Source organism: Coffea eugenioides, chromosome 8 (genome assembly GCF_003713205.1).
Source record: "Coffea eugenioides isolate CCC68of chromosome 8, Ceug_1.0, whole genome shotgun sequence".
Lineage (NCBI taxonomy): Eukaryota > Viridiplantae > Streptophyta > Magnoliopsida > Gentianales > Rubiaceae > Coffea > Coffea eugenioides.
Window position 1 is genome coordinate 42,827,091 of NC_040042.1, and position 24,858 is coordinate 42,851,948.

At 36.0% G+C, this 24,858-nt stretch overlaps 3 protein-coding genes across 3 annotated transcripts; 2 read left to right on the top strand and 1 right to left on the bottom strand.

The window, feature by feature from the left end:
• Positions 1 to 537: 537 nt before the first annotated feature.
• LOC113779041 (putative disease resistance protein At4g19050) lies at positions 538 to 7,586 on the bottom strand. Its single transcript, XM_027324447.1, has 3 exons — positions 7,477 to 7,586; positions 1,875 to 5,295; positions 538 to 1,543 (listed from the first exon to the last, which is right to left on the bottom strand). The coding sequence occupies exons 2-3, from the start codon at positions 5,088 to 5,090 to the stop codon at positions 815 to 817; spliced, it is 3,945 nt and encodes a 1,314-aa protein (XP_027180248.1). The 5' UTR covers positions 5,091 to 5,295; positions 7,477 to 7,586; the 3' UTR covers positions 538 to 814.
• Positions 7,587 to 8,852: 1,266 nt separating this feature from the next.
• On the top strand, positions 8,853 to 15,640 carry LOC113779881 (palmitoyl-protein thioesterase 1-like). The gene is made up of 12 exons (XM_027325646.1): positions 8,853 to 9,241; positions 9,377 to 9,461; positions 10,092 to 10,143; positions 10,237 to 10,257; positions 10,339 to 10,392; positions 11,181 to 11,231; positions 11,747 to 11,809; positions 13,266 to 13,331; positions 13,465 to 13,503; positions 13,819 to 13,941; positions 14,053 to 14,145; positions 15,020 to 15,640. The coding sequence occupies exons 1-12, from the start codon at positions 9,142 to 9,144 to the stop codon at positions 15,380 to 15,382; spliced, it is 1,110 nt and encodes a 369-aa protein (XP_027181447.1). The 5' UTR covers positions 8,853 to 9,141; the 3' UTR covers positions 15,383 to 15,640.
• A 2,134-nt stretch (positions 15,641 to 17,774) lies between these two features.
• On the top strand, positions 17,775 to 21,851 carry LOC113780837 (palmitoyl-protein thioesterase 1-like). Its single transcript, XM_027326619.1, has 11 exons — positions 17,775 to 17,865; positions 17,985 to 18,069; positions 18,614 to 18,665; positions 18,832 to 18,906; positions 19,601 to 19,651; positions 20,282 to 20,347; positions 20,745 to 20,810; positions 20,891 to 20,929; positions 21,184 to 21,303; positions 21,425 to 21,517; positions 21,702 to 21,851. The coding sequence occupies exons 1-11, from the start codon at positions 17,775 to 17,777 to the stop codon at positions 21,849 to 21,851; spliced, it is 888 nt and encodes a 295-aa protein (XP_027182420.1).
• Positions 21,852 to 24,858: the final 3,007 nt, after the last annotated feature.

Sequence of the window (24,858 nt, forward strand, 5' to 3'; positions counted from 1 at the left end):
TATTACTAGAGAGCAGTAAGAGAGAAACCGTTAAGAAATGACACCATGCGCTGTGACAATTGCCCTTGTGTCCAAAACAAAAGTAGTTGTTTTTCTGCACGGAAGGGGCGGGGGCGGCAGATTTAGGCATGGGAACAAGGTTAAATCAGGGGAAGGAGCGGAAGCAGAGAGCAGGGGAGCCACTGACAGGAGTGAAGACTGGTGGTGAGAGGAGAGAAGAAAGATCAGAAGGGGAATGAGAACAACTAAAAGGAGGAAATGGATTCTATCTATTGAGGTTCTCTTCCATATGTCCAGCATGCACACGGAATAGGAAAAACATTCAGCAACGAATATATACTTTGCGGAAAGTGCAAATCACAGCAAATGTTAAGGGGCTTGGTGCTTTTAATCAAGAGATTATTTACTCTTCCTGGTAAGGTAAATATTCTATCCACTTTTAACTGATAACCTTCAAGATAAACCATGTCATATCTGTAACCTGCTAGGGAAATGGTCTGGTAAGGTATTTATCATCAAACCAAGTAATGAGAAGGATAGCTACAAAATCAATCCACTTGCATGAAAAATGACAATGTCTTTCAAGATGTAGGCCAGATAATATTATCCCAAAAATGTACAATGGAAATTTGTCTCATTCTAAGCTATTAACAGTGAAATTCAGACCGAATAATTTGTACATGCTAAGAATACATCCCTCAACCGTTCCCAGTCCAGTTGACATATCCTTTAGCACTTCCTAGACAGTGCATCAACATCTCTTCAAGGAAATCATGGCATATAGATCCTGAAGTGCATTCAAAGATCTGGTCAATCATGACATAGGAATAGTTAGTTTGGGGCAGTCCCTGATAATGGACTTCCGCAGAGGTGGCAATGTAGTGCCAATGCTAACCAGCTTGGGTAAACCCCACAGCTGAACTGTATCTAAGCTTGGCAATCCGCAATCCTCAGATGTGCCTGCAAACAAAGTTTCCAAGTTGTCACAGAATCTGACTTTGAGGACCTCCAGGTTTTCTGGCTTATGGGTTGAAGAAATAACATGTATAAGCAAGGAACAATCCCGAACTTCTAAAGATCTCAACAAGGGTGCTTCAATCCCGATGCTTGTAAGCTTTGGTAATCCCTGTAGGTGAACTTCACCTAACTGAGGCAATTTGTTGTAGTCTGATGCGACTCCTTCAAGAATTTTGTCCAATGCATGACAATTTTTGACTTTAAGGACCTCGAGTTTTTCTGGCACAAGACCTGAAGTTAATACATGTCTAAGCATGGGACACTCGCCTACTTCTAAAAGCTGTAGAGACGGCATTATGCACCCAATGCATTTCAGTGCTGGTAGTTCCCATAAACGCAATGTTCGCAAACTAGGCAGTTTTTGCTCTTCTACATCATCTTTAAACAGAGCCTCCAGATTCTCACAAAATTTGACATGAAGAATTTCAAGCTTTTGCAGCAAGTGGGATGAAGAGAAAACCCTTGAGAGCTTTAGGCAACAATCTAGATACAAGCACTTCAGATTCTGCAGGTTCTCACTGTATACCATGGTTCGAAGACTCGGCCGAGTCGTCACCGTCTCGGCCTTCGCCGATACGATACCGTGACGAAACGATACCGAGATACTCAACTCACCAAGATGTCACCGTGAAGGGTTGAAACGGCCGAGTCACACCGAATCACTCCGAGTCATCCCGAGTCAACTCGAATTTTTATTATTTTTACTAATTTTTTAATTATTTTGTTTATCATTTTTTTACAATTTTTAGAATATTAAATATTTCAAAAATCGCGTCTTGCTGAGACCGTGACCAATATGCAAAGACCGATGTGGAACGGTCTAGGCCGCGACCGCTACTTTGAACCATGCTGTATACTCTCCTTAAACTGAAAGCATTTGAAATCCATAAAATTTCAAGTGCATTCCCCAGTTCAGAACTCTCCACTGAGTCATCCATCCCGATTACAGACCCCATATTTTGACATCCCTCAATCCAACAGCCTTTCATCATCTTGATGTTTCTAGCACCCAGATCAGATAATGATTTCAAAAACAAATTATCAAACAAGAATACATACTCAGCATTACCAAGAACAGCCTCGGCACCCTTGGGAAAAGTGTTGAGGTGATGAATCTCCATTAATCGCCCTTGTGATCTAGAGTAATGCCTAGATAACAGATAGACATCTCTGAAAATCAATTCATCTTTTTTGAAGAGCAAGTCTCCTGCTCCATCGTGCACCTCAATAGGATGAATAGAGAGATGGAAATGATTTGAGTTTGCGTCCAATAGAGAAGGATTGCTCTGCAGAAATTCAAGAAATAGTGAACCATCACAAAACATTAAAGATCTGCCAATATTTGGTTCAATTCCATCCACAATGGATAAGAACCAATGTGATTCACCCGGATTTTGCTGCCAGCTAATCACCTTGTTGCTTTCAGCTGCCTCATTATTTTTCTTTGTACTAGGTAAAGCAATATGTTCCAGCTGAGTCAATCTTGAGATTCCACAAGGAAGATTTTCCACTCCAGACATGTCAAGCATCTTGTTCTTTTTAAAGTCTTCCAAGTTTGAACAGTTTCTAAGCAAGAGAATATGAAGGTTGCTCAAATTTCCCAAGGATGGCAGATGCCTTACTGCTGTTTGAGAAAGATCAAGAGTCTCAAGCCTGTGAAGTGCTTCTAAGGGTGGAATAGACTCCAGATGTCCACAGCCCCTTAAAGACAGATGTTTAAGGCTTTTGAGACTTGATAAGGTGGGTAGCTGTTCAAGCAAGGTCTCAGATAGGTTGAGATCCTGAAGTTTACTCATATGCTCAATGAAATCAACTTTCTTGAATGATTTAACACCACTCAAATTTAACTCCTCAAGGTTTAATAAGGAGTTGAGATCTGGAAGCCGTGTAATCTTAGATTTGGAGAGGACAAGCCGCCTAAGGCGAGGTAGATGCTTAAAAGATTCATCTTCTATCATGGTCAAAGCCTTGCAGTCAGATAGATCAATTTCTTCCAGTTTGCTTGAAGTCAAGCTTGGCAGCTTCTCTAGATGCAAACAACCAGAAAGTAACAGCCGACGAAGGTTCTGGAGAGCAGCAAGGGATGGCAGATCTTTGACTTTTGTCTCCAACAAGTTGAGAACTCGAACATTTACTAAAGATTCAAAGAACTTTTCTTCAATTTTGACAAGATTAGAGGCACCCGAAATGTCAAGCACCTCTAGATCTTTGGGAGATTCAGCAATGTTTATATATTCTATCTTCGAACAGCTTCTCAAATAAAACTCACAAGGTTTACTGATATTAGAAGGTAACAAATCTGAAGGAATGCCAATACCAGATAAGTCAAGAACCTTGAGATTGCTATTATTGTGTAGTGACTTGTCTTGGAACTCCTTTATGGCTGACCATGAAAGATCAAGAACTTGCAGATTGGTTAGAGACTGAATGCTGGGAAGTCTCTTCAAGTTGCGACAACCACTCACTGAGAGATGAGTAAGCTCCCCAGTCTCATGAAAAATAGGTAAATATTTGATATTGGTTTTTGAAAGGTTTAATGTTTTAAGCTTCGGCAAATGTCTCAAGTTCTTTTCAGGAAAAACTGGCAAGAGGGCAGCACCTGAAAGATCAACCACCATAAGTTCTTCACACTTTCTCAAACTCTGCAACTTTGTTAAATGAGAACATCCTTTCAGAATGAACCAACGGAGTTTTGTAAGGTCATAAAAAGATTTAGGCAAGACTTCAATCTGAAGATCAGAGAAGTGGAGGCTACAAAGTCGGGTCAGTTGTTGAAAAAAGTTTTCCGGTATACTTTTTATCAAGCAAGAACCAGATACTTCAAGTACAGTTAATGTCAATAATTCTCTAATGTCATCAATCTCTTCTAAGAACTCACAGTCCCTGAGCATAAGGACATTCAGTTTTTTCAAGTAGGAAAAGGATTGAGGCAATGATACTATTCTGAGACTAAAAAGACCTAGAATTTGCAGATCCCTATTGGAATCTAAGAGGTTATTCGGGTCTTCCCTGCTGAGACAGGTCCCATCTAGTAAAAGTGTTATTAATTGCTGCACCTTTCTATGACTGCCAAGTGTTCTGATCATACTGTCTATCTCTGTGACATTTCCAATACCATGCCAATCATTATTATCCACAAGCACATTAGCCAACCCCATATTAGCTGTTCCGCCATATCCTTGACGATGATAAGCATTAACATTTAGTGTTCCTCTCACCATGCGGAGGATGTTATCGTTCACTTTTTTCAGCATTTGACAGTCCATAAGCTGCATCATAACACGGTGTCCCTCCTTATAAGCCTCCTCAAGACTATCAACAACACCAAGATATCCTTCCAGTATCCAGTATGCTATCAACTCACCATAGTGAACCGATCCACGGTCCCCAAAAAAATGGCTGCCCTGCCAAGAAAAGTCAACTAAAACACCATCTGGCACCTTTTCATATCCACTTGAGAGCAACTGGGTGTAAATGTAATTATCACCACCAGATGCTTCTTCCAAAGCATGTTCCAGATCCTGCACTTGGGAATCTTGTTGATGGTAACTTAATAGTTTTGCCAGCAAGGCTACTTTACGAGGTGTAAAACCTGTTTTATTCATGAATTTTTTAACCAAAGTTTCTGCACCAGAAATTTCAAATACTTTTGCCGCAGCTCCTTTCTTTAACCAAGAAATAGACATTTCTGGAGTCAGAGGCATCATCTCAAACACTTTCTTATCTCCCTCAGATTGGTGCCTGACATCTTTGTTAGTAGAAGTTATCAGCACCTTAAGTTTCTGCTCTCCATCTCCATTAGCAATGGTTTTCAAGTGCTGCTGGATAAACTGAAGGACCTTGTTTAAGTCTCCATCCCCTTCTTTCATTTTGCTTCCTTCGTCATCCAAAATTACAAGAGTCTTTTGAGGAGCACCATCAGCTGAAAGTCTCATACGTACCTTTTCCTTCAACTCATCCAAGGTTTCCTTTTTACCAACAATATCCTCTACCTTGTTAATATCCTCATCTTCCAGCTCTATATGAGTGGAAAAAACAGATAGCTGATTAGCAATATGCTCATAAAGAGCCATCTAGTCATGCTCAACACTCAAAGAAATCCAAGGGGTAGAGTGAACATCTTGGTTTTTTACAGCAAGGAGACCAACTTTTCTTGCCATCCATGTTTTCCCAGTCCCTGATTTCCCCGAAAGAACAACTTTTCTTGTCTTTAAAAGTTCAAGAATATCTGTAACCTTCAATTCCACACTATTCTGGTCCATATCTGTTCCAAAAGTCCTGTATTATGGTATAAATCATTACACATTCCAGCAAGAAGGAAAGCAATTGTATCACTATTAGGAACACAACCAATTCTAGCATGAACCTGCAATCTGCTCAGGAATACAAAAGTATAATCAATCTGGAATCAGTAGCCTAACCATTTGGGACTGTAATTTGTCCAACAAATAGTTGTACACATGCTAACATTTATGTGTGCATTAAAATCAGGTATGTGCACATTACTAGTACGGATGTGCACACAAACAAAAATATAATACAAATTTTTTATTCTTTTTTTTGTGCACATGTTACTTTTTCTTGCTCAAGTGATGTGGGGACTTGACCCAATGGTTAATCTGATTAAACAACCGATGGGTAGTCGGTTAGGATTTCGTATTGATGAAGGATTACTAATACCCTCAAAACCTGATACTTGATACCTACTATTGTTTGTGTGCATATATATATAGTCTCAAACAGGAACAATTGTGATTAACAATGGGAAGAATGTTGATTTATCCCTCCATAAAAAGTTGGAATTTTCTCATATAGGTTCTTTAGCTCTGCTCAAACTTATGACTCAACATATTGTGTCAATTTAACATAAAAAAAGAATATCTATGTTTGCTTTAAATGAATGCTGAATCTATATCTGTCTGGAAAATAAAAATATTTCTTCTTTCTATACCTGTTCTTTCTCTTTCTAAGGAAAAGTTAATGGTTGAGAGAAGGATGTACAGTTGTGATAGCAACTGCTGAAACAAAGAAAGGTTTAAATAGTAAAGGCTAAAGTTAGTGAGAAAAGAAATTCAAAGAATAGGTTCCCACTAACTCATTCATTCCAGATATAATTGTCATCATATTCAAAAAAAGTGACTTCAGCTTCTATGGCAAGTAATGCAAGAGATACAGATAAGCGCCACAAAAAAACAAGACTATTGTATCAAACAACTACTTGGTTAACACAAAATCCTCGAATCCCATAACATTGAATGTGTAGTGCTTTAATCATACATAGCCTCGCCACAGCAATTAGTTAATACATCCTGCACATATGGTTGGCATGTGCTAAAGCATTTCCATTCAGGGAAACAGAAGATGCTATTCCAAAATTGATATGTCAGGCAATCTTTACTAGTTTTTTCTTATATTGCTTTCAGGGACCACGAAGTAGCCCTTTGGACCTTTATTAAACAAGCAACCTAGTATGCAGCAAAACTTCCGGAGGTTGATCCTACAGATCAATTTGCCACCATTTACAACTAAAAGTCCATAATCCAACAATCTAATAAGCACTTCGTTTAATCCAGAGAGATTCATATGACATATTTCAGCACTTAAATTTCAATTTTCTGATGTCAGATTTGACACTCAATGAACTTTTGCCTTTGTGAAGCTCTTTGATGACAGGAAGCATTTTTTTTTCTTTTTCTGTGCTATGCTTTCTAAATTTTCACGGGTACCGACTTTGCATCAGTCCGTGAATATCTCATGGTACTTTTAAACAAATGTTTTATGTTGTTGATTATTTTTTTTTTCCAAATTCTTGTCATTCACAAATAAAAAAGGTGTGATGGTCTGGTCATACTTGGTCCACTACTGCCAACAGTTTTAACAATTCCACTGAACCAAGATTAAACAAAGACTGAGATGAGTAATGACTTTCTTCCTTATTTTCTTATCCAACAAGCTAATCCAAGCCAATCTCCCTCCAATTACTTTCACACAGTCAAAAGACAAACGTGCTCAAGTGTTTTATTCGATGTTCACAAGTTACATACAATTTTAAACCAAATTTTTATCTCCCACCCCAGATTTTAAATATAACAGCATTGTCAAATACAGGCCCATATGATACAAGATTTGACTTGACAACTAGAATTAACTTCTGCCAAATAAAATTCACACCTTTAACAATCAAATCTTAGAGTTAATGTTATTTCTAACGAAAATCTTTAAAGACTGTACTATGTTAAAAGATAATTTCTTTGTTGTTCTTTTTTCTTGTTTTGAAACTCCCGTGCAACAATAAACTGCATTATACTGCTACATTTGATCAAGAAAAAAGGCTACATTACGTAAAAGATAAACTTTCTTCAAAAGGGTGTACATACAACAGCTTAATCTAACAATTTGAGCTGATGAGAGTGAACAGAGTTTAAAAGAAAAAAGGAAAAAGAAAAATTGAAGACAAACCTGGAATTGCCTCTGGTTCGTCTATGATTATCTGCTGCTTCTTCAGTTCTCTTGTGTGCAGTTGTAGACAGTTGACACCTCAGAAGAAACAAATTTTTGTTGCGTGGGAGACTATGAACTGTAAAGGGGTAGTAGATCAATAGAGTTAATTTCATAAAGGCGAGGAACAGAAGAAGTAAAGGATAGGACTTTAGACCAAGTGACTTCCAAGAAACCCAAAATGGGAAGATTATTGAGGATAAGGAATATGAATTTGGGGACGCAATTTCCCAATTGGATCCAATATGTCCTGAGGTCATTAGCAAAAGCTTGGAGCTTTATCCAACAGTTTTGGCGCTTTGTCCAGCTGGGAGACCTTTAGCCAAATCATTGTAGTGCCCATTTTTTGTTTTTATTTTTATTTTTTTTGAATATGTACTCTTTTTTTTTGATAATTTGAATATGTACTTAAATATTGGAGTTTTTACTTTTTAATAGATACGATTGGCATGTATTACAAGAATAATTATTCTTGCAAGGACACACTTCTTGTTGGTGAAGAAAAACGTACTAGTAGGATCTTCAAAGAACCAACCATGGATATCATATCAAAATGATTTTGAAAAATGAAATGAAAAAAAAAACTATGGATGATAAAATAGATCAGCGCATTAAGCTTTATTATTTTATTATTTGACAAAATTCAAACCTTTGACGTTTTAAATTATGAAAGAATATCTCAAACAGTTATTGAGTTATTTCATGGATCAAAAGTCTAAAAATTTTTCAGATTGATCAATTTTTTAAAAAATGATTACATCGTAAAGACGTTTTTAATCATACTTTTAATATTTTTAATCACTTTTATATTTCACATACATCAAATCACAGAACATATCATAGTAATACTTTAAAAAAATTAAATAATCATTAATACCAACAAATCATACCATGAGTAATTGGTTAAAAAAATATATTTTTTATTAATTGGTGAAAAAATATATAATATTTTATTTGAACTCATTTATTTACGGTTCATAATAATATGCATGCTTAAACATTTTCTTTTTTTTTCCTTTGAAATGACGTGTCTAGATTTGGAATTATAATCATAATAACACTGCCTTGATGAATTATGAGTCTCTCAATACGTTTCTCCCCTTCCCTTTTTCCTTCTGTCCGCTTATTAAATTCCACATCTTCCTTGATACAAAATAAAAAGAAAAAAAAGTCTTGCAACACACTTCACCTTTCATTTTCTTTTTTCTTTTCCAAATAAAAAAGCAATAAAAAAACCATGGGAAGAGTGAAGAAAAAAGTGAGGGGACAACGACCAATCACACGAAGACTATTAATACTCTACCTAGATTTTCTTGCATTCTAGTGTCGTATTTGGCTAGCTAGCTGCTGACAAAATCATCCTTCAAAATTAGTTGTAGAAGAAAGCAATAATTGCTGTTGTTCATCTTCCAGACTTCCAAACATCCCCCACACTCACAACACTCCGGTGACTTACCCAAGCTCTCCGGTATCCTTGTCCCACTTCATCTCCGCCAGCCTCTGCCAAAACCCCACCTAATCCTTTTCCAGGATTTCTCCAAAAGTTTTTGGAACCCCAAAAAAAGAGTAAAAATCATATCTTTATCGAAAAAGAAGATATTTTTCGGTTTGCTGTTGGAAAATTTTATGGCCCGGTATTTAGCTTCAGTTGTCTTGTACATCTCCATAACTATTGCCGTATATTTGATCCGACTGTCTTCTTCTCTTCCATTTGTAGTACTTCATGGTACTAACTACATGCTTCTGCAGTTCTTATTATTATTTTTTTTATTATTTTCCTCCCCTTCTTCGTTGTGTAAAATTTTGATTTTTCTTGGGTTTGAAAATTTTGTAAGCTTATGAATAATGCTTGTGATGATAGGAATTGGAGATCAGTGCTCAAACAGAGGAATGAAACACTTCACAGAGGAGCTGACGGAGTGGTCCAATTCTACTGGATATTGCATGTATGTCAAGTTAATATTTCGCTAACAAATTTCGTCCAGCTTTTATTTCATTGAAATTAATAAAGATGTATTTACTTAGGGATTACTTAGTTTATGTTCAGGGTTTTACTTGGTTATCTATCGTGAAATTTATTAGGCTTTTGGTGATTGGAATCTTTTCAGTACTTAGTTCTGAAGTCAATGCAATTTGTAGCTTAAAAGATGATACATATATTGGCGATGTGATGACATAAGTCAGACTGCATGCACGATCAAGATCATGAGGTAATTACAAAAGAGGAAAAGCAATGGAGAAGTATTAGGCAATGGGAAGGACCAAGTCTAAGCAGCCTAATAGTGATGATAATTTGACTGGTAGAACTCTCTGGCAGATGGTGAAAAAATCTTACCTAGATATGTAATGTATTAAAAATGCATCAAGAAAATTTGTGTGATCTTAGGTGTTCTATTTGCTTTTTATTGGCAAACAATGTTGTCTCCGCGTAGCTTAAAACTTGTTCAAATAGTTCCTGTTAGGCAATGCTGCTAATATGTTTTTCGCCATTCCCCTTTTGAATTTTCCAGTTATGTTGAGCTTGAGCAATTTCCTTTAGCAAGATGATAGTTCTGCATTGTGTTTTTAATTTGTAGAGAAATTGGAGATGGGGCTTGGGACTCCTGGTTTATGCCCTTAGAAGAACAGGTAATTGATGGGGCGTTGATACTAAACAGTCACTTCTAATGCTTAAAATACTCGATGTAATGCCATCCTAAACTTTGCCTTTTCTTTGTGCAGACTGAAGTAGTTTGTGATAAGGTAATACTTTCCGGGTTGTTTGGTTTGATTGGTGAATTGATTATCTGATATCAACCTGTATGCTTCAACGCTTATTTATAGGTGAAGCAAATGAAAGACCTCCAAAATGGTTACAATATCGTTGGTCTATCCCAGGTATAATTAGAATAAGGCACCTTTTTAAAGTAAACAATGAAATTTTTATGTGGCAGACAATTTACAAATGCTTTGTTTTACTCTTTGCATAAGAAACCTTGTGAGTCATGGTCTATTTTTTTTAAGGAATTATGTCCTACTTTTCATGGATAGATGATTTTGGTTCAAACAGTATTGGAATTATTTTTGTTGCATATGTAGCAATCATATTAAATTGCTTTCATGAATTATATTTCAGTAGCAAGATTCACCCTTCGTTTGAGTATGTCATACAGATTTTGATGTCATTGCACCAGCCTAAATTGTAGCAGGATACTATTCTATTGGACGATTTGCTAAAGTCAATGCTATGCAAAGTTCATATGAAATTTAAACCAATGCCAAAAATACAGTGGGTTTCTCAAAAGTTCCTGCCATGTATACATCATTATTTGTAATAGCAGAAGTAGGTTCGCAATCCTGGTGAAGGATGTTGTAGGAAAACCCGAAATCAAGACAAGTTTTTGTAGCAATTGGCAATTGGTTTTTAGGCTCATTTTAGTGCCAAATAGGTTTATTCGTGATTTTCCGGGAAAAGCAGGTGCACAATATATGTGGGGGCTATCACTTTGTGCTATTAATAAATATAAGGAAAGATTTATATTTTGTTGATTGTTTTAGCTTGTGTTCAATCACTCCCCTCTGTGACTTACTGCCTATTTCAAGAAGTTATCATTCATTTTTCTACCTTCATTACTGGTTTTGCGGTTTGAAGTTTTTATTTATATTTTTGTACTTTTATTCTACAGGGGAACTTAATAGGCCGAGCTGTGGTAGAATACTGTGATGGTGGACCACCTGTAAGAACACTATGCCGGCAAATTTGGTCTTTCATTTCCCCTTACTGTTTCATTTCTTCCAAATACACGTGTTTAATTAGCATATTTCAGAAAAGTAAGGTTGAATGTTGTAGATCTACATGAGTGCTTAATTATTTGCAGAATCATCGTTCTTGTACTCCTATGGAATTTGATCTTGGGAATAAATATCTCTAGATCTTCTCCTCTTCATCGATGGTAACTTTGATTCATAGAGTTATTATTCAAATTTTGAAGATTACCAAATCTGACTGAATAAGTCAATGCATGCCAGATCAGTGCCCCATGACTATTCTTGTACTTGTAAAAGGCATGAAAATTTTCATATCAGGTGTTATGTGCTTTATCGTGTGGAAATTAGTTTAGGGGCTAGTCATTGCTAATTATGTTTCTGCTACTTATCCTCTCTAAATACTGCTACAGTATAAGTTTGTATGCTGTATTTTCATGCACTAATTAAGTTTGTGTTATCATTAATTTTTTGACTAATGTAATAGGTCAAGAACATTGTCTCGTTGGGAGGGCCTCATGCCGGCATAGCTTCAGTCCCTCTTTGTGGTGTAAGTGACCCCATAGCTTGCTCATTGCTGATCCAATAGGCTTCAGTTTCATTTTTTGCAAATGTGATTCTATTTTGTGCTGCATCGTTGTGGCAAATGTAATTTGGATTATAGCAGATTGTTGTAGTGAATATATATCTGATTGCTACTTGTTATAATTAGCTCTCGATGTGATGCCATTCAGCATACTGAACACAGAGATTGATAGTTGTCAAAAGCATATTATAAATTGTACACTACTCTTTATTGATCGAAGCCTTCAATTTTAACTATGAAGTCTTGCTTTTTCTATATTGATTGCTTATCTTACTTAGTCTTAGATCCCCACTAACAAGCAGAATCCAACCATGCTTCTTCATTGAATTAGAGGAGCTCCTCTTCCTAGACGAGCTGATCGAGGAATACTTGGAGACACATCTACCTTCATTTTTGGATATGCATGTGTTGTACCTCATTGCTTGCTTGCTGCATCTATTGCAAGAAAATTATCACTTCAGTGGAAGAGATGGATGCTATTTTCTATTATCTGATTTTGGTAATAGAGGCCTATACAGAGTGATAGTGTTAGACTATCATTCACTGATAAGACACTGTTGTTGTTTAAACATATTCACGAATTGAGAGAATCCGTTCAAGCATTGAAGAATCCAGTCATGGTGTAGTTATTATATTGGCAATGCAATCTTTTAACATACAAGTTGTTGCATTCATGCTAAGGTGCCTGTGTAAACCCCCAAAGTATTCCTAGAGAATCTAATGCCTTGGCAAACCGTACTCAAAAAGATTCATCTCGTATTCCTTGGATTTGGGGCTTCGAGTGGATGCCCCTACCAAAGATGCAAAAGAATGTTGATCCACTTTCATATTTAACTCCATAACCTGGAAAATCACCTTTCTTTCCAGAGTTTCGCTTTACCCAAATTCATTGCCCCCTTGCTCACCATTTGAATTCATTTATTTTTTCTAATTAGACATCCATCTAAGTTGAAAATTCAAATTTAAGGTGAATCCTGTATGTTTCGCCTGGAGTGTTTTTTAACCTCTGGCTGTATCACAGTCTTCAACCATGATATCACTTGTCTGATAAGTTTTGTAATTGATCTCTTTCTTTGATAAGTTTTTGATAGTAATCCCTCAGTTTGCTAAGTTTTTTGCACGGATAGTTACTCATTCCTATTGTTCTAATCCTTTCTAAGGGAAGAAATTTGCCTCATATAGTGCCGAATCTGTACTAATACCTTGTACTTTCTTTGCAAATGCCAGAGATAATCCACAATAAAACTCCAGTACTAGGTTAATAGACACAGCAAGCATTTTGGACTAAGGTTATATGTGTCCGTGCGTTATGTTCTGCTTCATTCTTCACCTGATTCATGTGCATTTTCGTGAATTTTCCATTACTTTATTGTTTTTACTTAATCCCATGACAATAAGTTGACTGGTTGTTCTTTTGCAGTCTGGCATCATGTGCATTATAGCTGACTCCCTAATCAAAACAGGAATCTACTCTGACTATATACAGGCATGCATCTCTCTCTGTCTCTCTCTCTCTCTCTGTCTCTCTCTCACACACACACACACACTTTTTGGTCTCTGGTAACATTGTAATTGATTTCTGTAATTCTCTTCTTCCGCTTATTGATAATGATTTGCAGGAACACTTGGCTCCTAGTGGCTATCTGAAGTTACCAAACGTGAGTAATATGTACATGCATGCAGCTGAGTGATGTAAAAGTATTGTCTGTCATTATCTTCTTGGACATTTGCCAATATCAGGGATTGATCAATCATTTCTTTCCAATTGGCTTATCGCTTTGAATTGTGATGACAGGCAGGAAATAATGTATCAAAAGAATTATAAAGCCATAACTGATGGGTTAAATTGCACTCACACAAGAACACTGTCATTTCTTGTCTACATTGAAAATGTTTTTGGTGGTATAAGCTTCATATAATTGGAATATCTGTAGCTGATATATCATTTCTTTTTATTGGGGAAAAAAAAACAGAATATTGCTGGTTATTTGGAAAAATGTAGGTTTCTGCCAAAGCTTAACAATGAAATCCCTGGTGAGAGAAATTCCACTTACAAGGCAAGGTTCAGTAGTTTACAAAATCTTGTCCTCATCATGGTATGCTGTAATTTCTGTTGTTCCATTTGCCCTTTTAATTACTTTCATTGACTTTATGTAGAAGGATAGTGGGTTTTTCCATGTGACACTTGTAGTATTTGCCTGTGACAGTTTGAGCATGATACAGTTTTGGTACCAAAGGAAACTTCCTGGTTTGGATATTATCCAGATGGGGCCTTCAACCCAGTCTTGGCCCCGCAGCAGGTATTTCTCCTGTTCTAATAGACCCTAACGCATACTTTATACAATTATACATTTATAATTGGGGGAAAAAATTCTGGGGTAAAGATAGATTTTCATCTCATCTTTTTAATGCAAAAATAAGAATAACAATGAAATAACAATAACAATATATTTTATTACAAAATAAAACAAAATACAGTATTGAGCCTAAGGCTCAAGAAATTTCTTTGGATTATCTTCTATCGGTCTTATTGTGGGCTAAAATTAATGACAGTGTTGCTGTCATGTAAGAAAACACCATTTACTAATGTCAAGCCCTTGAAACTCTAACTCGAATGATGATAAGCTAAGGGATAACAAGAAGCAAAATGGAAAAAGCAGCTAAGCTAGAAATGGGCTAGCTTCCAGACTACCTGTATAACTGCTGTTATTGGTCCATACCTCTTATCATTTTGCTAGCTTCTTGACCTTACCACAAGAATAAACTGCTTATCCCATTCCTGCATGGCTACAATGACCATCCCTCTCTTGCCTCTTTAAGCTCAAAGAGGAGAGAATCATGTTGATACTGCCACTGGCAAACAATCTCTCGTCTTCTCCTCTATCCTAGCTGTCTATCTCTGAGCCTTTCTGAACCATTCTCCAGACACAGGCTCCCTCTGTGTGTGTGTGTGTGTGTGGCCGTGTGTCTCTCACTCTAATTTGATCGAAAAAATGTTCTGAATTCTTCCTGCAAAACTGCAAAACTGAAGCAGTCCCAACTTGTGCATGCAGTTTTGCGAAAGTGAGGATAAAAGCATAAGCTGTCCTTGTATCTTCGTGCTTCTTAATTCTTGCATGTAAATTATAATTAAGTATATTAAAATGCAAAGCTTGTATTGCATCATTCTTGCAGACCCAGCTTTATATCGAGGACTGGATTGGGTTAAAAACTCTGGATGATGCTGGGAGGGTAAAATATGTCACAGTATCAGGGAATCACCTTGGGATTTCCAAACCTGATATGAAGAAGTATGTCGTCCCATACTTGGAAGATGATACATCCAAGGAGGACACTGCCGAGATTGAACTTGGACGCTCTGCAGACTCCAGTGAAAAGAGCGAAATGCAAACCTTACAGAGACCGCAGGATGAGGCATCAGCAGAAGTCATAACTGCAGGTTCATCATCTTATAGCATTCCTTCTTCCATCAGGAGCTTCTTTGAAGAATTACTTGGCACCACAAACACACAGTATGAGCCAAGACTTCGATATTGAATTTAGCTCATCTGGTTTGTTAAATTGTGTAAACCAATTAAATCTTTATCTGTAGCAGATATCGGCTTTGGTTCTGATCATGGTCCTGATTGTTAGCCTGCAAAATGCTTGTATGTGCTTCTCTATACGAAATCATTTGTAATACTACCAGATGACCTTTATGAACATATTTACAACACGCAAAAGATCCTTATAAACGGCCTGCTTTTCTTTCCTCTTTCTTATGAGATTGGGAAGGTCTAGCCTATACTTTCTTTCTTTCTTCTTCTTCTTCATCTTCTTCTTCTTTATTTCAGTCATTATTCTTGACACTTCTATCAGTGAAGCACAACTTGTGCATATTTATACTATATTTACCTATCATATTTTTCAGGGATGGTGGGGTATCAATTACAATCGTCATCCCTTTGAAGGAAAAGAAAAGGAGGCCGTCTTTTTTTTTTTCAACAAACGAAAAAAAAGAGGCCGTCAAGATGTCACAGAAATGATAGTCACAGAAATGATACAGGCAATTATGGTATCCTGTCGAGCGATAGCACCAGTCCGTTAACATGAACTGCTTGTAATTCTTAAGTAAAGGTCTCCAGCTAATCTTACTCGCAAAAACATGCATGTCGGAATCCGTGCATGTTTAGTTTTTACGGGAAGCAATTTTTTTGGTTTTCTTTAATCTCTCATCTTAGCAAGACTTAAAATTCGGATAAGAATGGACTTGTTCATGATAAGAATGACGACCAGTAATTTAAATTGTGCTTGCACCAGGATTTCGATTACCTCTGAGTGTTAATCTAACTTTGTTTTGTGATTTTCAGTAATTTCAATTGTTGAAAAATGATAAGAATGACGACGAAACTCAAGGTAAATGGTCAATACTGCGAGCAGGGACGAAACTAGAATTTGAGACTCGGAGGGGGGTTGCAATTGAAAATAGTAGATAAAGTCTGAAAATTTAAGTTCAAAATTTGCAACACAATAACTAATATATTAACATACTCAAAATAAATTCACTAGGAAGTCGAGAAACAATGAACAGTACTACAGAAGATTATTCGTGGCACCTAATTCAATACGGAATCTTTGGTGTTTAAAAAGCTAAACACTAGACCTATATGACAATACTAAATTGAAATTTATAATTTCTGTAGGTCATCTGCGTGGAATTCAATGGCACATCTAAATCACATGTAAGTTACCATGTAAATATACAATTGTGATATTTTTCTAAATTAACTACACTTTTTTCAAAAATTAACACTTGAGACTCCTCTTAATGAGTACCCGTTAACCAATTAGGTGTTCAAATAATATAAAGGTTGGTTCTCCCGTATATATGTTATACAACTTATGTCGTTGTAATTACTAATATTTTTATTTTATGTCTAATCTAAAGCAATACAAATGAAATTCGAATGAGATTGTATTTCCTTTTATCTTTTGTTTCCTTTCTTTTTTAATTATATTTCTTTCATTCCTAATGAGATTGTATTTCCTTTTGTTTTTGGTTCCTTGTTTTATTATATTTCTTTAAATCAACCGTAGAATAGGAGTTTTGTTGTTTTAGGATATATTTGTGTGGAGAGGAAAGAGGGACCAGGTATAATGATTAAACATTTTACTTGAAAGCGTCAAAAAACTGATAGGATTTCATGCAACTAGAATAAGAGTAATTAAGAAATTAATGAATTTCAATTTCAGGTTTCCAGAAATATTTTAGATTTTTGGGAACAACTATTGCCACTACAATCAATGTAATGAATACATAATAAATCTGGCAAAGAATTAAAAATAAAGTAAAGGATGTAATCTAAAACAAGAGATGGACATGACTGATAATTTTCCATTTATACCTAGAATGAAAAGAAAGAAACAAATAATCAAAATTCTATGGCCTAGAAAACTATCCCCTTCTCCCTTTATACCTTGAGTCAAAGAAAGAAAACAAATAACTAGAAATCCACAGCTGGAAAACTTTCCTTCATTACAAACTATTCCCTTTCCCAAGTGCCCTCATTAGAGAAATTGAGTAAACAAAAGCAACTGTCAAACTCATATTTGGTAACAAAATTATAGAGTAAAATAATTTTTTTTTCTCCACTTGAGAACAAAATAGGATGGAATGTCCCTTTCTAGCTCCAATTATCGCATGATTTCTATAACCTCTGACCCTATGCTATATTTCTGAGAATAAAAAATAAAAGTTAAAATATGCTGCTGAAAATCAAGAACATACATGCATATGCACAAGGCAAAAGTTGACGAGGACAAGTGCTTTGCATCTCTATCATTTCATTACTACATATTCTTGTGTTGCATACAAATATATACTCCATAATTTGTACCTCCGTCTACCCATTTTTCTTTTTAGACAGGAAACCAAGAATTTGAAGATTCCATGGCTACCTACTCACCATTCATCATCTTTATCGTTTCTGCCTTTTCTTTAGTTTCATTCTGTTCTTCCCTCCCTTTCATCCTACTCCATGGTAGTCTACCGTGTTTTTTATTTTTTTTTCCTATTTTAAGTGCATTAAGCCATATTGCACAATCGTACCTTTTCTTCTAAAATCTTGTAGTTCAGATGGAAATTTTTTCTGTCCTGTAGGACTTGGCGATTCGTGCTCAAACCCTGGACCTGTGCTTTACACTCAGCAACTCAGATATCTATCAGGATCTCTTGGATTTTGTTTGTATGACATTTTTTTCACGACTTCTTTGGTTCTTTTTCCTTGTTTCTGAACCATGGAGATTGTTTATCAATTCATAGTTTGTTGATATGTAACTATAAGATTATGAAATTAACCCCTCTACCATTTTTGGACCTTCGTATAAACTTCACTCGATTTACTATCCTCGAATTTTGCCAAACTCAAACGAGCTTTTTCCTCTGAAATTCGAGGTTGTACTCTATAATACAACTTATCTAAGCTTGCTGTTTAAGACTAGTTTTAGGACTCAAGAATTCTGTTTCAAGTTTGAATATGACTGATTACTACTAGATTTTGGTACGTTATTATCAGCATTGCACCTCAACATTAATTCTTATGTTTTAGTGGGAACATATCCATTGTCCACTCTTTTCATGAATATCATATTAGTAGTCCGAATTGAAATTTTCAAATTTGCTCTCTTCTACGAGTAATTTGCATGTAATACAAACAGACACAGACAAGTTACAATCAAGAGGAGAAATACCATCTTTTTTACGTTATACTTATAGTTCCTCTCCTGCAGAGAAGTTGGAAATGGAGCAATAACATCCTGGGACACTCCCTTGGAGGCACAGGTGGTTGATTAATTTGTTGTATATTGCAAGATATTGTCTACTTACTATTGACTAAAGATCAGATTACGTTCATATATGACTAAAGATCAGGTTATCTTTTTTACAGTTAACCTGCATATATGATATCCTAAATTGTTACCTTCAAGTTTCATTTTGAAAATTTCAGGTCGAAGAAGTTTGTAGAAAGGTGAAGGCAATACCTGAGCTCCAAAATGGCTATAACATTGTTGGTCAATCCCAGGTGATTATTAACTCGTGTCTATGCCATATTGTCTGTTTCTTGCATATTGTTGTCTCTTTCATTTTAAGGACTCTTTTCGTTTTGGGTATTAATTTTATTTGAAACTTCCCTTTAACATTCACAAGAAAGCAACGTATTGTTTTATGCTTTCAAATATGTAACATTCTTTGTAAAAGAACCGGTTTTTTGTCAAAGGTTGCCGTAGGATTGCAGATGCGTAACATTATCAAAATGGATTGGTTTCCATTTTTTTTTTTTTGGTTTTTTGTGGGCAACAAAAGATTGTTAAGTTTGGTATATCATCACCACATGTAACAACTTTGGGTTCTTTTTCCTTAAAATGTATCGCAAAATTAGTCTTCGAATCTTTAGTACATAATCAAGTTTGGGTCGAGATCTTGATCTAGTGCCTAATGTTGACCTTCAGGGGTTTTGGATTCAAATCCTATCCCCTATTTCTTTCTTAATTTTTCTCCCCTACTAGAAAATTTTTTTTTTTTTAAATCTAGTTTGGAAGTATATTACCCATGATTAACGAATATGATTCATGAATTTCTCCAGCCACGATTTTTTTAATCCTAATTGTTTAGCATATTCTGATTTCCATCACCCGAGTTCGTGATAGCATTCCATACCATCAGCATTAACTATTCTCATTGCTATAACATTTCCAAAATTGCAATCTGTTTTGCAGGGTAACTTGGTTGGCCGAGGTCTAGTTGAGTTATGTGATGATGCACCACCTGTAAGAAGAAGCAGCTAGAACTCTGATAATTAGTTTTTTTCCTGTTCTATAATTTGTTCTTAAGTCTTTCTTTAAATATCTATATGGCTCCTTTGTTATTGTAGAATGAGGGTGTATTTTTTTTTTAAGTGGACAGGGTTTAATAGTAACTGAATCTAAGAAGCATTTCTTATGTGATCATGTAATTCATTGCATTCACCTTCTCAAGTTCCAACCATTACAATCGAAAGCCAATTTTTCTTATGCATTTGTATCCACAAAAGCCTCCTGGTTGGATTGTATAATAGCCCCACCTACTTCTCAGTTTCTCATTTTGAAATGGTTAGACATAACTCTAATGATAAATTTTGGCAAGTCCAACTCCACATCTCCATGGCTGATAACGTTATCTTCAAGAAACTAGGGAAAAGCTTCAACAAGTAATATAGGAATAGGTATCTGCAAAAATGTATCTGGAATCTTCATTTCCAGTACGTTAAGATGCGTTGATTTTCCAGTATTCTTAAATCCTAATGGGTTCCAATTGTTGTTGTTTGTTGTTGTCCTCCTTTTTTTTTTTTTTTTTTGAACCATGATTTTCTTTACTCTTACGCTATTGATACTACCTTCCTCTTTCAATTGATGAAACAGGTAATAAATTTTATATCATTAGGAGGGCCTCATGCTGGTGTTGCATTTATTCCTAATTGCTCTCAAGTAAGCTCTCTCATAACATTGTCATTAGTCTTCCTACTATGGCATTTCTAATAACAGACTTGCTTTATTGGCGTAACATCTGGAAATTTTTTTTTATTGGCTTAATATCTGCACTTTCTTTGCAACCAGGAGAAGAAAAAAAAAGAAGCTAATACGGTTAATATTCACAGCAAACAGTAGAAATTGATATTACCGAGGACAAATTAATGTTACAGATGACTTGAAACAAAGACCTGTCTATATATACTTTCTGAGTTTGGACTTATATGAAGCTGTGGGACTTGAATATTCCGTTCTTTTTTTTTTTTTTTGGGTAAAAATGAATTTTCTGTTCTATTCAGTTTTTGCCACATAACATTAAACTGTACAGTAATTGATTTTCTCTTCATTTTTGCAGTTTGATGCCCTCTGCAGTCATTATGCTGCATTGCTCGGCCGGGGAGTATATACAAACTATGTTCAAGTATACTTAAATTATCTCTTCCGTTCTGCCCAGTTGAGTTAAAGATGCTGGCTTGAAACTTTTTTGATTTGCGATTGCAGGCTCATGTTGCCCCAAGTGGCTATACCAAGCTACCATATGTCAGTACACAGTTTTCTACTTGATAGAGCATTTCCTAATTCGTTCTCTGTATATCATCTTATGGTCATAGGAGGACTTCTGCTCCCAAGATGACATTAGATGGTTCCCTTTTTTAACTGTTCTACATTTTCCTTAATACAAAATTGTGCATGTTATGAAATTAGTTACTAACAAGCTGAAAGGGTGTCAAACTTATGTTTTAGATTCCCAAGTGTTAGCATCTGAAATTTTTATTTCTTCGCTTCTATTGCAGGATTATTTGGTATATCTAGCGAAGTGCAGTTTTCTCCCAAAGCTTAACAATGAACTCCTGCAAAAAAATGCAACCTACAAGCAAAGGATAACTAACTTAAAGAACCTTGTGCTTATCATGGTATGGCAGATTGCCTGTCGTTTAAGTGCGATCCTTCTGTTTCTTTTGGCTTAAAAATGATTGACGTTGCGCAGTTTGTGCACTTGAATCATTTTGTTATCTTAACTTTGTCATGAAACAGTTTCAAGAAGACGGTGTTGTGAAGCCAAAAGAAAGCTCCTTATTTGGATACTACGCGGATGGGATTCCCGGACCAGTTCTGCCCCTACAGCAGGTAATCAAATTGGATGATAAATCAGTCCTCTTTTTTTTAACCCTCCTTCTCTATGCTAGCAACTAAACATTGGTGGGGAAAAATGAAATGACTGCAACATAAAGATGTTACTTGATCACGTAGGATTTAGGCATGCAGAGTAATGATAATCCGGAATCCCTTTGACATGAATTGTTCCTTGCAGACTCGGCTTTACACGGAGGATTGGATCGGTTTGAGAACTCTGGATGAAACAGGAAGGCTCAAGCTGATTAGTGTGCCCGGAGTTCACCTTCTGATCTCCCTGTCCGATACAATGCGATATGTCGTTCCATACTTGAAGGATGGCGCATAGGTCAAGCCGTAAAGGGCCATGCTGTAAACGAGTTCTCATGCGATCTGCTCTAATATTTAGAAAGCAGGTTCTGAAGATTGGACAGAAAGAAGATCTCCTCAAACTAATCATTATAGTCTCTCCTGGACCATATTGGATACTAGTTTACTAATGGTGGTGTCCTTTTTTCTAAAGAGAGACAAATACTTCTCTTTAAAATCCTCCTCCTGTTTTCAGAACTACTCATTTTTATACGGATTGCAACGTCTACGTGCTATTTACACAAGATGACAGTCAAGGTTGTTTAAGTTAGCAAATCAATATTTGTTCGATACAATCTCAGTACTGATAGTTAATTGTTGGAGTAGGACACCCCACATACATTTTAATTTTCACAACAAAAAGAAATTATTATACCCTAACAATAATAGCCTGCACACAATTACCTGGACCAACTGTTAGTTAGAAAATCCGATACTAAGTGATAATACGATTTAAGCGACAGAAAATAATAATAATAAATATTGAAAGAGTATAATTGTGATTCTACTATTTATACTTTGAATCTTCTTTTGCTAATTATACTTGGCCAACAGAGAAAGTCCATAACCTTCCATCAGGTTCAGCAACAAATCTTTGTAAGGTTGTCGGAAGTTCGGACACGATGCAATCTATTGGTGGCTGATCGGATAACTACTGGCAATGCGCTTTCCGAAGTTAACAAAAGTCTTATAGTCATTCATTGGAAGTCGTCTGATAAGAATGTTTAGTAATGAGCAAGAAAACAGAGAATGGTGGTGCCGGATACGTCAAAGCAGTTGCCCAAAGAATTACCATTACCATCCAAAATTGCGCTACAATCCAAAGAGTTTCGACAATTTTAAGACATAATTTTGTAATGGAAAATTTGTCCTGCACTCTGTTTAATAGTGTTATGATTTGGTCCTACTACAACACTAAACTAGTATAATTAGTCCCTCAAATTTACCTATGTTTAGATTATTCCACCGCCCCTAACTTATAGTAATTCATTTCCTACTTCCACCCCACAATTGTAAACTGAACACAAATCAACTTTGTAGTAACAAATCTTGACAATTCCAAAATTATGAGGGCGCAATCAAACCTTTACAGGGACTTTGCTCACAAGAAACAGTAGTAATTGCCTGCGGGCTCTGCTGCGGCACTTCCCACAAATTTCCGCTACATGCTTGTTTGTTTGCTAACGAGAGCCCATAAGTCATAACCCGACAAACCTTATACTTGGAGAGTCAGCCGACATTGAACTTCTCATATTAGCTTGCTACTCTTATAAATCAGCTTGGCCACAAGGCAAAGAGCCGAAGACAGGGCTAGTTAGTTACAGGAGTTTCCTCCGTTTTCCTGTAAGTTACGATTCTTATCAGCTCATTTAGTTTTCCCCCACTTTCCCTGGAGAGGGAGTTTTCATGCTTCTTCCTGTCTTGTTCAACATATTAGTACGTGATACTGAATTCATGGTGTAATGATACGCATTTTACAGGCATATTTATTGCTAGAATGGCGGCACCTGCTGAACCAACAAATTACTACTATTTCCTTCGCTTGGGCAGAAACTCTAGTCTGCAATTCAGGTACACTGCTATCAGTACTATCCAGAGATACTGCGATTTTCCAAAACCGCACGATACATTATTATCCCGTTGCCAGGCCATTTTTGCTTTGACTGTCACGGTGTTGCTCAACTTTCTCCAACTCAAGTATCAAGGAAAAGACGAATCTCCCTTTGAAACACGCCCCAAGACCACGTTGTTGGCCCTCGTCAGTTTGGTCCTGTACTTCTTGTCATGCGATGTCAAGCTCAGAATCTCTGGAGATGATCCTAATAAATATGTCCATTTCCTCGTTCACAGCACCATGACATTCTTCGGTCCTGTGTCATTGGCATCTCTATCATCAATCTTTTTCCCAGAATCGGTTTGCCCACTTCTGTTTTCACTATCCATTTTATTTTCATTATATCAGTTACCCCAATCCCAAATTAAGAAATCATGGGAGTGGTTAAAATCCAATATCATGGACAGGCTCTATCAACGGGCACAACAGTATGGAAGGAGAAGGCTCCTTTCAGTTCAACTTCCTTGGCTCCGACAACTAGCCATCAGAGACGAAGTACACATAAATGATAATGTTCCGGTATAAATCAAAAGAATGAATATGGATAACGACCCCATGTAACATAAAATTTATGTATTCTGAGATGTTTTTAATATATGAATTGTGAGTAATACCTAATTTGGCTCCTATTCAATGGATCTCCTCTCTATCAATTTTCCACAATGTACAGTTAGATGCACGTGACTTTCATTTAGGGTAAAATATACTCTTACCTCCTGTGATTTAGCGATTTTTTGCATATCCTCTTATGGTTTTAAAAGTTATAGATAACCCTTTTATAGTTTGAACTAAAGTATCAAAATGACGGAAAAAATCCTCTATAACATAGTCACAAAAATGTCAAGATTGCCTTTGTTTAAAAATTCAAATGACTGAAGTGAACAAAATATATAAACATAATATATATAATACTTTAATCTCTTATGATTTTATGTTTTATCACATAACTTTCTTATAATTTAGTACTTTATCATATAACACCTTATGGTTCAAAATATATACATAACCCCCTATGGTTAATAAATAATTTCCAACTATGTAGGGGTGTTTTTGATATTTTAATTGACTCTATTATGGAATGTAAATTTCGTTACTTTGACACTTAGTTCAAATTATGAGAGTTATGTATAGCATTTAAACTCACAAAGGAGTTATGTCAAAAAGTGCTAAATCATAAGAGGGTAAAGTATATTTTACCCTTTCATTTATTTATAAGAGTTAGGATTAGTCAAAATTAAAAGTGATCATATCCTTTCCCAGTAAATAACACATGTGTCATATATTTAAATATGCATTGTGAATCATGCTATGTTTTCACACTTGGGTATTGACTTGGCCAAATTCAGGGGTCAATGGTCAATGAGTTCGATTG